The sequence below is a fragment of the Falco naumanni genome, chromosome 3, assembly GCF_017639655.2.
Source record: "Falco naumanni isolate bFalNau1 chromosome 3, bFalNau1.pat, whole genome shotgun sequence".
Lineage (NCBI taxonomy): Eukaryota > Metazoa > Chordata > Aves > Falconiformes > Falconidae > Falco > Falco naumanni.
In genome coordinates, this window is record NC_054056.1 from 90,985,585 (window position 1) to 90,998,908 (window position 13,324).

The 13,324-nt window shown below is 41.6% G+C and overlaps 2 protein-coding genes across 3 annotated transcripts in view; both read right to left on the reverse strand.

The window, feature by feature from the left end:
* Window positions 1–13,324, reverse strand: part of RAD54B (RAD54 homolog B) — a 70,042-nt gene that overhangs the window by 42,195 nt on the left and 14,523 nt on the right. The window contains exon 1 of one of the 2 annotated variants that reach the window (XM_040586202.1): window positions 6,693–6,792. The exons of the other annotated variant lie outside the window; for it this stretch is intronic. The gene's annotated coding sequence lies outside the window, so the exon portion shown is untranslated. Of the gene's footprint in view, window positions 1–6,692; window positions 6,793–13,324 lie in introns of those variants that run through there. 2 annotated transcript variants of the gene reach the window in all.
* LOC121084570 (fibrinogen silencer binding protein) lies at window positions 872–7,734 on the reverse strand. The gene is made up of 2 exons (XM_040586203.1): window positions 6,693–7,734; window positions 872–2,368 (listed from the first exon to the last, which is right to left on the reverse strand). Exons 1-2 carry the CDS (start codon window positions 7,061–7,063, stop codon window positions 1,849–1,851), a joined length of 891 nt encoding a protein of 296 aa, XP_040442137.1. The 5' UTR covers window positions 7,064–7,734; the 3' UTR covers window positions 872–1,848.

Sequence of the window (13,324 nt, forward strand, 5' to 3'; positions counted from 1 at the left end):
ATCATTTTCAGCACATGCAAAAATTCCCAACAGAACAAACCGTTACAGTGCTCTCTTCTCTAGAAAACAACTGGAAGAGGAAAACTCCATATTGATAACCTCTGTTTTCACTGTCTGGATTTTTCTCAGTCTTCCTCAGTTTGCAAACAAGACTTGCTTTCTCTACTCTTCCCACCTGTAACCTGTTGAAGTTATCCTGAGCAGCAACAGTCACGACTGTTTCTCCCGTAACACTACTGTAAGATTTTAACTATAATTCCCTAAGCTCCACTGGCCACTCAATTAAGCTTACACCCTTCCAACCTTCAGTTTTTAGTAAGATTTTATTCCTGTGGCTACAAAGGTAACCTGACTCATTCAGAAGACCAACGAGGAGGTGAGAGGCTTACCTCATTCAGAGTCTGCTGATGCAGACCAGTGCCCCATGCTCATAGGCTGAGGTTCTGTGGGAATGGAGGAAGCAGCAAATTTGGGAAAACAGTGGCAACAGGAGCAACAGGAGCAACAGTTACAAGCAGTCGCAGGAAGAAATATTCTCTTTCCTATTGCTTTTGTTCTTTCTGTTGTTGAGACCCTCTGAGATGGGAAGTATAGGAGAAATTACATCTCCTTTGTTCTTTTTCCTTGATGCCGTGCTTCATTTCCTTTTCTAGTGCTAAAGGTCAGAGGAAGGAGAAAGTATTGTTACAGGGAATAAGGAACAAGAGGTCTAAGGCAGTTGTGGATCCATTCATAACAGGCAGGAGACTAAGAATTGTGAAGAAATGAATGATCTGGGACTTATGCTTTCCAGGTATTTTTCTTCCAGTTATGAACGTTGATTGTAACTGCAGAGGAAATGGCTGCTTACTAGGACAGAGAGAAGAATCAATTTCCTTTTCATTTGGGGCTTTTTATTTGAAACTAATCGAAAGACCAGAACAACAGCATTTATAAAAGGTACACAGAATAACACAGAATCTTCTGTTGATTTCAAGTCACATGTTACTTACATACAGAAACCATTTCATTTCAGTAGCTTATAGTCAGTGATATTGATCAAAGGCACCTGCAACTGTCTTGGTTGCACATGCACTGTAGTAATTATGCATGCAAGTGAGGAAATTAGACATTTTTGTGGTTGATCACCAGTATAATTACTATAACTGAATATACGATCATTGTGTACTATACACACAAATTACACATGCATGCAGTTTTAAAAACCAAGCGTTGCATTCATTGTCTCTATTTTGATAACATCCTATGGAAAAACTCCACTGGAAACAATAGAAAGTATTAACTTTTATAAAGATGTACATTTATTCAACTGCCTACTGAACATTAAAAAAAAATGTAACAAATGGGTAATTTTCTTTTCCAAGCTGATATACCAGCAAAATCTCACCATCATAAGATTTACAAACTTGAAAAGAATAAGACATTTAAACATAGCCTCTTATTCTTCCTTTTTACATGAACTTATTAATCTGCAACTTCATTAAGATATTAAAGAATAGGTGATTATTTGGGAAAATAATGCATACGATCAATTTTTTTTACAAGAGCTGAGCTAAATTTCCATTAGCTCATCACAACTCAGAGATTAAGTGGAAATATTTCAAAAGTTCAGATTTTTATCAACCTAAACACTTAAATATACAGGACTTGATTATACTTCAGACCAGACGAGTTGGTGCATTCAAATCCATACGAGGTATTTTTCTACTGTACGTGAACAACATGGAAAATATGCTTTCACCTCTCAAGCTCGTATTTTGATCCAACCATATTAACATAAAGAACAATTTTGATAGGGCAAGAGCGTTTATTATCATTTCAAATAATATGGCGGAAGTCATAAAACATTTAGATGTTGCTGTATTCTGGCAGATCATGGCGTAGTCGTATCGCCTTCAGCTTCTCTACTTTGATTTTTGCTCGCAACAGTTCTTCTTCCAGTTGTTGCTTTCTTTTCAAACCATCCCTTTTTTCTTGGACATAAAGACCAATTTTTCTTTGATTTTCTATTATTATTTGATGCTCTTCTTTCAGCATTTGTAACATCTGTGGGTCATAACCACATATAGGTCTAAAGCGTTCTCCAACCTCAAGCCTAAAAAACTCTTCTCTTCTTGGTACAGGAGAGGGAGGCATCATCACTCTCATATCAACTGAAGATACTGATGTTGAAGGAGACCTTTCCATAACATGCACCAGCTGTTGTTCTTCCTCTAAGTTCTCATTTGGCTGTGAGTCTATAATCAAAGAAGGAGGAGGTTTGACATCCTCTTCCAACTGCAACTCCATCATGACTGTTGCAGGATGGTGATCCAACATTGCCTGTGGTGAACTGGTACCAGCAATTGTTTCTTTATTGATACTAGCACTAGAACACACAAAATCATATTTAAATAATCCATTAAAAACTATTTTTAAAAGGCGTAGTTGTAAGTAACCAAAGTTTCATTTGAAATACTACTCTGCTATCTATGCCTGGGAGTCTACTTCATTACATGAACACCACCTGTATCCCTCCTTCCTTACACCACACGTACACAGCCCTGTCTTACCCAGATTCTATTGCTATAAAGGCAGTACAGCCAACAGGGAACTGTCCTGGTAGGCCCTTCTTCTGACACTGCAGAAGCAAGAAGGGCTATTAGCAACAAATAAAAAAATAGAATAAAACAAAGCAGCAACAAGTCATGCAAGTGACAGAGGAAAGAGTTTATATAACCTATAATGGGATTTTAGAAGGGCATTAATTTAGATTGAGTGGACTGTGGCAGAAACATTTCCATGTCCCGAACTTACTCATCTCCTCTTGTTCTAATGTGTTCCCTGTTTCCGATTCAGGCACCCAAGCATTTGGTTGTGGGGGTTTTTTTTATGTAAAACAATCACTGTATAAAGTTACACAAAGAGCCTTGGGAAAAGAAAACAGCCCAAATGACGACTCTGCCAGTAGATTATGGAATCAAGCTAATCCTTGCTCCTTCTCTTTGAATCAGTGATCTCAGTATTCTTCTGAAGCTTCAAGAGAACACAGAAATGTTTCCATCAAGAACAGCCTATAGTTCTGTTCATTGCTCTTCGAAAGTACAACGCCCACTTGACTCATCTGTCTTTGTGTAAACCCCTGAGTCAGCAGCACCTCAAATCAGGATTTGACATTACATTGGTTTTGATGGTAATAATGGCTCAAGCTGTTCCTGCCACTTCTCTACCATCAGTAGCGTTTGAAACCCTACACTTCTGCACATCACTCCTTCATTCAGGTAAGGCTTTTTTAAGCCAGATCAGCTTCTTGAACTATTCTACAGTACACATCTACAAAGAATACTTTCAGCATGACTGGGAAGGCAGTATAGTGTAACATGGGAACAGGAATATATTAACTTGGTACTGATACCTAAGACAGTGCATCATCATGACCATGACTGTCTAAAACTGAGGCTGTAACTGGCAGTTGCAGATATAAAACATTTCCCCCAACCCTTGAAGAACTGAGCTGCTGCTAGTAGCTAAAGGCAGCAAGCAGATCATTCACGGATGCTCACCAACCCTGGAGGATGTCTATTAAACTGGGGAGTCAGAGGTGTTTGTTTACACTTTCCAAACTCCTTGTGAGCCCTATAATCCACAAACTGAGAAACACTTATCTGATTATTAAAACACTCTCCTGGTTAGCAATAGATGTGGGTTCAAATTCTCAGAAGCAAAGGAGAAATTTACTTTGTACATCCTTCTTCTTGTGTAAATGCACTAACTCCTTAATCAAAAGATAGCATGATCATTTCTTCTGCACCTCCCATGGTCTTCAACACTCTTGGTTTAAAAGAAATAAGCAGTCATAGTTGCAATTTCCAAAGGACCCTGATCCATCCTACCATCCATTACCATGAAAGCACATTTTCTGGAATAAAACCATGAAAGCTTCTCAATACTCAATTGTAAAAATGTTCAACAGGGTGAGAGCAATATATTTTCCAAAAATTAATCTTGCCAACCACCCAAATTATTTTAACTACAGATTATTTTTTTTAAAAAGTCCATCTGAAGCAGGTATTGAAAACAGACCTTTCATTCAGACCTGAAGAAAACACCAGGATCTTAATTATATTGACTGTTACCTGAGCTGCCTATAAAGCATCAATTATGTCACCTTACTCCCTCCGCCTCATGCCACAAAGCTTCACCTTTTCCCATATACTTCTTTCTCACATTCCTTTTACTCCTCTCATCGAGCATCGGAAGCATTATCCTGCACACAAATTTTCACTTGTTTTCCCCAGTGCAGACTGTAATTCTGGGTTTCCCCCTCTTCACAACTGCCGCTTCTAATACAGCTTCCCTCCTCCTTATTTGCTGGCTCCTGGCCAGCTTCTAGCCTGAGAAAAGTGGAAACAACCAGCAGGAGAAGCAGGTCATTCTGACAAAAAGAAACAGAGAGAGCAGAAAGAGAAAGTGAGAAAGGTTAAAGAGAAGAAAGATAGGTAAGATTTAGTCTAACGTACACTAGTGCCTCCAAACAGTGAAAAATCCATCTCTTAAAGTGTAATCCACACAGAACTAGAAAATTACCAAAATCTTCAGGTAACTCTGATGAGGCTTTCTCCCCTCGCCCCCCCCTTTCGAGTCGGTCTCTTCAGAGGAAAACAATTAAGACAGCAAAGAGAGAAAGAAGGAATTGAAAAACAAAAGAGCTGCCTGTACGGTGGTTACTAATGTTGCTTCTGACAACTTGACTGAAAGAAAGACAAACAACAGTTACCACAACTGGGGGATGGTGTTTATAACCCTGCAGGCACCCATGATTCACCAGGTTTTGTTTAATCACAACAGCTAGAAATTGCTTAAAGGTGTGATTAAGAACTTGGATTCATTGAAAGCTGTATTTCCATTCTACAAAACCTAAGCCATATCCTGGTGAGTTAAAACCCAATACAGGGTTTTGAAAACTAATGCAACTCAAGAGTTAAAATTAGAACTATCAAATAATGATGTATTTGAGCAGGGGAAAAAATAAATCTTTTAATGATATTCTTTTCCTTCAGCATACAGTGTATTGGCTGTTCCTAGGAACAACCATTTTGGGTAAGCAGTAATCAAGTCAATGTTCCCAGACCCATAAGGGACTGCAAATAATGTTTAAATTATAGGAGACAAACTATGGAGATCATTAGCTCTTAATCATTCAAGAAAAGCGTCAGTGCTTTTTATAAGCCGATCTACAAACCAAAGTTCTCACACTACTTTTTTTCCCCTCCGTACAAAAGTTGGTAGTCAAGACACTGCAACCTTTATTAGCGCAATTAAAAGCCTTGTTTTGTTCCAGAGAATTCTTTGGAACGGTTCCTACAGGGGCATTTACCAAGAGCAGCAGCACAGCCCAGTTGCTTCAGGCTTTTTTTACGCAAAGGACCCACAACAGCATATTTTTAGAGCATCTGGCATGTTGGGATTTAGACAATTGTTACCATTCAGTTCAACCAGTGGCACCATGAATCCAATTCAGCGTCTGTGCGCATGCCAGCTTTTCGTTAAGAGTGTTACGCTGCTGCACCGACTATCAGTATATGTGATAAAATATGGGAAGTTTGCGTCCCATTAATCTGATTGGGAAAATAAGAAAAATGAGAGCTTTCTCAAGGTTGCTGGGGAGTTGTTTGATGTTTTTTTCCCCCTCTCTCCCTAGCTTACTTTTTGTATCTGGAAGAACCAAAACCTGACCCAGGCGGGTTTTGATCTCTCAAGGACCAATACAGAACCAGCAGAGTATTGCAAGTCAGATACGAGGGGCATTAGCCAGCTGTGGGAGAAAGCCTGCACGCTGCTTGCCTGTATTATGTCTCGCTCAAATCTAGACAGTGTGTCTCACTTTACTAAGCAGTAAAAAAAAAAGAAAAAAAAAAACACAAAAAAAAACAACCACAAAAAAACCCCAGAACCCTACCAAAAAAAACCCCAAACTCCTAGTGCTGTACCTATCAGTTTCTCTCTGTATTTAACTGCCTAATGCATGGTACAGAACCAGCTTGGGGTTCAGACTGCAATTAGCTTTGCTCCAGTTTCAGAGAACCACCATCAATGCAAGAAAAGCATAATTAAAAAAAAAAAAATTTGCACTCACAAAGACACTGTGGTGTGGGGAGCCAGTGTTTTGGTTTGGTGGGTTGTTTTTTTTAAGGACTGGGATCAGTTAAAACTTAACATGCAAGCATCAGAGTAAATGAGAGAAAAAAGGTGCACGAGTAAGGTTTCTTAGCTTTGCGGACTAACTTTATTTAAAATCTTGTATAAACTGGTAATAGTTCCATATGTTGCAAAATGACTGCAGTATTACCTTAAATGGAGGAGAATAGCCACCACTTTGCCAGTGTTTGAATAATCTGCCTATTAAAAGGTAGGGGAGGGGTAGAGGTTGGAGCTCCCATTTCTCTTTGATTCTCTCTTAACCCTCACTTTCCAGAGTATGACAAAGAGTCTGAAACAGGCTTTGAATGAGAGCTGAAAAAATGAATGCAGTGCTAAGTCACCATAAAGCTTCCCATAAAACAAAAGCTGTATTATTTTGTCATTGTTCCCCATTCGGGGATCTTCTCTGATAAACATTTCCTTTAGGAACCGGAACACAAGCAAAGCGTTACAGAGTAGATAGGAGGCGCCATAATTTTCATTCAGTAACAAAATAAAAAGAATCGTCTCACCTTTGAGCACCGCTCCTGTCTCTTAAACACACACTGGAAATCTGTGGAATCATCTCTACAACTTTCTTGGTTGGCTCGGAAATGCTGCTTTTACAATCTGAGTGAGTCTCCTTTTGCTGCAATAGCTCCTGTTTGGCATATTCTTTGAGCCTCTTGTACAGCGTGCGCAGGCCCTGTGCAGTACGAGGAGGGCGATCTACTCCGATGGCATTGTAGTTATCAGCTATGATATCCCAGCATTTGTTTTTTTCCACTATTACAGAATGCTTATTGGTATGTTCTTCGAGAATTTTAACGTACGGCTTCACGAGTTTTAGCAAATCGAGCTTTTCAGGTAAGGTAAAATTAGAAGATCTGGCCTTCCCAACCATTGTTATCTTTGAATTAAGGAAGCCGTTTCTGAAGCCACCATGCAGTTCCTAGCTCTGCTCAGCTCTTTCACAAACAGAAAAAGATCAGGCTTAACTAGGCTAGTCTCATTTAGGCCCACGCCTACAAGGGAGGGTTTATTAAAATTCCTTCAGCTTAAGCTGACGCAGGTTCAGGAAATCTGCTTAAGCCAAGCCTGACCTACATAAGGCTTCAGACTGAAGAAGACGAGAAGAAACAAGCAAAATACACTTTTGTATGAAGAGACCGGGCGTACGCAGGATTTAAAAACATAGAGGTTTACAGATTAGCACATTACCCAGCTAAAAATTACCTAATTTAGCTCGAGTACCAAGCTCTAACACATCTCCCTAGCTGCCTCACACGTTATCTCGAACAGAAACCGCGCTCGAGATGATTTTACATGTAACGTCGTCCCCAAAAAAGCAACAATTGCTTTGTGAACCGCACGGCACGTTACAGGGCGCGGGCGGCGTGTGTAGAGAGCTCCCTGACAGAGCCCCCGGCCGCCGCCGCGCTCCCCGCGCCATTTGCATAATGCTGGTCCTGCTGTCAATCAGGGGCGGCGGAGCCTCCAGCCGGTTAGGTTACACTCGGGCGCGGGCCTCGCAGTAAAGCTGAGCTTCTCCCGCACTTGGCAGCCTGCTCCAGCTACTTACACGGGGGCTTCTTAAAGAGGCCGCTCCTCTCGGCGGCCGAGCCTCCCCCGCCGGCAGGAACGGCGACAAAATGCCAGCGAGCGAGCGCCCAACGCCGCCGCGCCGCCACCGAGTCGGCTTTTGCTTACAGCGAGCACACGGCTGGCTGCGAGCGGCGGCGGCGGCGGGCAGGGGCTGCGGCTGGAGGCTGCCGTCAGTCCTGACAGCTCTGCCCAGGGCGTCACAGCGTGCGGGTGCAGGGATTTTCGGACTATCTACCAGGAAGCAGCCTGCTTTTGTAATAGTGCTTCCACGCGTCTTTTCGGGGTGAAAATCTGGGTTTTCCTAACAAGTCGTTGAGTCTGGTGTTTGCTCAAAAACCTATCAGCTTAAGCCAAGTCTTCGTACCACGCAAAAATGCATGCGAGGCTTTATGGTTCTGTGGTCTAAACTAAATGGAAGAGGAAAAAACTGCAGATGTGAGGAAAGGTGCCCTCAAATAAACGCAAAAACTAAGTTTGAAAAATGACGTACGCAACTGAAAAGAGTCCGGAGGGTAGAAACAAACACCACTTGAGATAGCGGTAACAGCTTCTCAGGCTTAACATGTTCAGCCTTGAAAACAAGGGAGCCCGGAGAGGGGGGGGGGGGGGGGGGGGGGGAGGAGAAATCTAATTATAGGTGGAAATATCTTAAGGCTATAAAGATCTAGGTATAAACTTGTTTGCTCTAAGGGGAAAAAACCCAAAGCAGACACAAGCCATATTCAAAACAAGAAATTCAAACTAAACAAAGGGAGACTTTTAACTGCTAAAAATCAATCAGCATTTAGAATAACAAGCAAGTTTGGAACCATTTCTGAGGCTTGGCTTGTCTGTACCACCTAACAAAATTGCAACCAGTCCACTTTGCTGGAATTGCTTTCAAGCCAAGATTAAATAAAGCATTTTATAGTCTGAAGCCCATTACACTAAAATTTGAGAAACAAAATACTCATGTGGTTAGAAGCATCGTATTAAAACCATCACTTTTAAACACCTAATCCTTCCCTATTTCCCCACACTCTGCACTTTACCAAGAGTAGAAAGCTGATGGTTATTCTTTTGTTGTTGTTAAAATTTATGCTCTTGGTTGTTCTTAAGTAACTAGGGGAAAAAAAATTAATCTGCCTCAGATAGTTTAGGCTCTGGCAGTATCAGAATTGAGGAGTCACAGGTGAGGCTACGCTTACCCTCTGCTGCTTATGCAGTTGTGCAGTGCCCAATCTCTTGACTTTTTAGTGCCAAAAGGAAAGAAGTCAGTGTTAGATTGTGTCCCCACAGACACAGCACAGATGAACGGTGTCAGGCAGACAAATCTCAAAGACCCAAACGAAAGGAAATGAGCCCTCAGTCCAGCTGCTCCCAGGTCTATCGGAAACACAGCAGCCCAGTGGGCCTGGGGTAAAATCCAGACGGACAAGTCCACAGGAGAGGCTCCCTCTAGCTCACCTCGCAGACTGAAGGAGGGGGTTACTGCCCACTGGGTATGGGACTCGTTATGAGATGCCAGGAAGAGTATTTTGGGATTGCAGAAAGCATAGTACAGGATAATTAGAGGAAGAACCGAAGGAAAGCAAAGGGAGGGACTGAAGTGGTTTGGGACAGAACAAGCATAGGAAAATACTGAGGTGAAGGGATAAAAGTGGCCAGATATACAGAAACAGGTGGCTGTTCAGTACAGTTGTCCAGCCATGCCCCGTGCCTGAACACTGCTGTTTGTCCTATCTTCTTATTAAAGTACATTTGTAACTGTTTTCCTGAGTAAAGTGAACCTCTAATCTGCACGCATAAAAGTGTACATGCTGGTAACTGGAGTTGTACAATGGGTCACAGGGGCCTGGGTGCTTGGGGCACTTGCAGAGGCCAGAGCCTGTGCATACAGCCCGGGCACCTATGTCAGTGTCTGATCTCTGGTGAACACCAAGCTGGACTAGCCAGCAGGTAGGCCTGGGCGCCAAGAATTGAAGTAAGCATGGGTCTGGGCCAGATACTAGAGAGACCAGAAGGTCTGAGATTTGGCTACTGGAGGGACCAGGAGACCTGGGGGACTGGCTGCTGGTAAGGTCATAAATCCAGACCAGCTGCCAGAGAGACCCAGTGCAGGTTTGTGGGGCAACTGGGAGACAAGGGGATCCAGGGACCAGATACTGTGCAGAGTAGGAGTCTTAAAGGCTACTTGCTGGAGGGATCCGTATTGTATACATACATTTTCCACAGACAGGCTTTCATCCCAGTCAGCCAGTAAAGGAAAAGGATAAGGAAATTGATGCTGCTTGTGTTGCACACATGCTACATTTTTTGTATGGCTGGCCATGTATATATAGATATAGTGTGTACAGATGTGCATGTGCCTCTTGGAAATACATCCTCATGGACCTAGCCACAAGGAGCTGCAGCAGGCTCCTCTACTCTGGGCTACCAGATGCAGCAACTCCTAATACAGACCTACCTAAACATGTATTACTCTATCACCTTACTGCTTAATGTTGCTAGAGAGACCAGGTTTCCACACTAATGCAATTATAGCAAAATGCCACTACAAAGATTTCTTTTGAGCAAGTGCCTGAAGGAGTCAGTCTGAATTACATATTGTTCTGCAGGAGTGTAAAATAACCCTTGTAAAAATGAAGCTGGCTGTCAACCAAGATCTATTCCTCCCCGACCCCCCCAAGCTTTTTTAAATAGCTCTGCTCATTAGCCTAAGGTCATATCAGTACTTGGATAAGAAATCACAGAAGGTGAGAAGCGTGGATATTAATGTTACATATAGACATTTTTGAGCAAAAACAATAGGTGTAGCTCCAAGACAAATTACAAAAAAGAAATGCTGCCACAGTTCACGCTTCATCCCATACCATCCACCAACACCAGCACTTAGGCAATGCACAGCCAGTTCACGCAGATGATCCAGCTACAGGCTAATTTTTTTTGAAAGCAGAGTTTAATAATTGGTTTAAGTCAACATAAATGTGGGACATTGCCATAACAGGAATTTCTGCCTCCCCCCCAACGTATCAGGTTCCCGCACCTTCACTGTGCTGATACGAGCACTCACAAATCTTCTGAGCAAGTCAGACCAGGGAGCTGATTTGTCTGCAAATTAATCCTTTTTTCTAAGGTGCCTTAGTTTTAACAACCAGCAGTTCCCTCACCCACTATGCCACAGGACAAATAACCCACACAAAAGAAACACACTGAAAAAGCTTCCTCAGACTCCTAAAAGGAGTTTGCAATGCACCCTACAAAAACTTGTATTAGCATAACTGAGGGGACAGCAAACCACAGGTAGCAAGGGGGAAATTCTGAAGAAAACAGCCATACACACACCCCTCGCATCAAGTCACTGACTTCTGTATGCCCTGTTTTAATTTTGTGCACAAGCTACAGCTCATTTTTCCTTCATATTTTCAAGGTAGAATTCACTAATCTACTCAGAATTCTGAAAAGAAAAAAAAGTATTGGATTCGGTGCTTTTTTTTTTAATTTGCTTGTTTCTTTCCTTTAAAAAAAACCACCAAAACAGATGCCTCCCAATTTAAATATTAATATTTAAAAATCCAGTTTTCAAGTCGATTAAATCTTTCTATTTGGAAGTTCATGAAAAATGGGAGCTGTGAGAGTAGATTGGAGTATTTTTCTAAGGAAAGGAAAAACAGTATGATTATTCCAAAGCCAAGAAACAGCCCCTTGCTAAGGTTGCAGAACTTAAACAGCTGGGAAATAAGACTCAAAACTACAGGTAACAGGTAGATTTGGGGTTTTGCTGTGGAAAAGTCAAGAATTAATGCCAAAATCATGATACAAATAGTGCATCCTGGAGAGCTATCAAGATGAATGAATCACAGCCATAGTACAGTCAGGGATTATTAAAGTAGCCAAATGACTTATAAAGTGCTGAAAAAGCTCAGTGGGCCCAAATTTAACAGGTGACAGATATATATCATGGCAAAAAACTGCATCAAGTGGCCCATGTAAATTTAGACACATAATGAAACAGAACATCCTGCAAAGGGGAATGTCTTAAATCATGGGAGCATCTTGGATGGAGGGAGAGGAAGGATCCTTTGCTGCACAGAACTGACAAAGAATCTCCCCATGACAGACTTTACAAAATAATTTTAAAAAATCACTATTAAGTACATGATTCAAAGACAAAAAACACCTGAGAAAATTAAGGATGCCCTAAGAAAGAACATATCTTGAAAGATGCAGTTTGGATCAGACAGCAAACTTGAATGTTGAAGGGAATGACATCAGCTTAAGTGATTCAGGCTGGGTCTGCCTAGTGCAAAAAATATCAAATCAACAGATAAAGAATTGCTAAACTCTGTGAAGGTGCTCTGCCCACAAAGTGGTAACCCCAGAATAAGTCTGAAGGACTTCTGTTCTTACTTAATAATGTACAAGTAAACTACCTCTGAAGAGACCTGGGTTTAGCAATTGCAATCACCTAGGAGCCTGAAAATCTTAAGAGGATGATTGCAAGATCTGACTCAAAGCTGAAGTGAAACTCTGATACCCCTGTGCTTATGAGCAACTGTAAGAAAACTCAGCAGCTAGGATGGGGTATGTTACACACCGCTGAATATACTGGCAGCGGAAACATTTGGCAAGTATCGAGGCAGTTGCTCACTCTTGCAAATGAAGTTGGCAGCTGCATAAGATGACTCGAGAGTGTCTATAGGTAGTACAGGCTGCAAAAGTTCCATTAGGTCATCATATAGTCCTCTTTACTGACGTGACAGCAAGACAGTGCCAAGTCATTCGATCTGCCTGTCTTATGAGCCTGCTGCAGCAAGGGGTAGATGAGAAAGTTTTGAATTCCAAAGATCTCTCATAGGGACAGCCGTTTCATGGGTAATCCAGAAAACTAAAGGCTGTAGGAATTATTCATTAAGCAGAGGGTCGAGGATGATAGTTTTGTGAGCCAAAAGTTGCAAGACAACTTCACCTGGAAGTTAAAGTGCTTAAATAATTCTCACCAGACATTTTAGAAATATTTTTAGATCATTTCAGTTGTGCTTAAAATAACTTTCTCACTTCACTTTTTTTTTTCATCCTCATCAACACTTTCACCATCAATTTTTCACTTTCTTGTTCTTATCCTTGCTGTGCCTGAACCCCTCAGACCACTCCTTTCCTTTCTCCTGCACAATTATTTCTAAACCTCTGTCCTGCTTTGGTGGCAGGGAGAACAAGGGGAAGCTTTACCTTTTTTTTCTGCATATATTTCTGTGATCACTATCTAGCACATATTAACTTCTGTTAGTTCTTGCAACTGCTGCAAGTACAAGGGTCCATGACAAACAGAAAGCGCAGATGGTAACGGTAACAAAGTAATTGTAACCTTTACAGCACTCTTGAAACTAGTCTGAGTTACACAAGGCCTACTCCAGAGCTCTTACCATAAAATTCCAACTACACACTTCCCTCCCCTCTGCTGTCAGGCATTCTCTCAACATTTAGCCCACTGAAATAGGAAATATTCAAACTAGACAGATAAAATGCCCCCCATACCTAATTTTAAAGAACTTAACTTCATCTCAGTCTGACGTTCCAGTGC

What these genes read in the sequence shown, in the direction of transcription:
- LOC121084570 (XM_040586203.1), bottom strand. Translation starts at nt 7,063, where the DNA reads ATGGTTGGGAAGGCCAGATCTTCTAATTTTACCTTACCTGAAAAGCTC. An exon ending in GACAGGAGCGGTGCTCAAAG is followed by an intron (nt 2,369 to 6,692) that starts GTGAGACGATTC and finishes TGTGTGTTCTAG; the next exon opens with TGCTAGTATCAATAAAGAAA.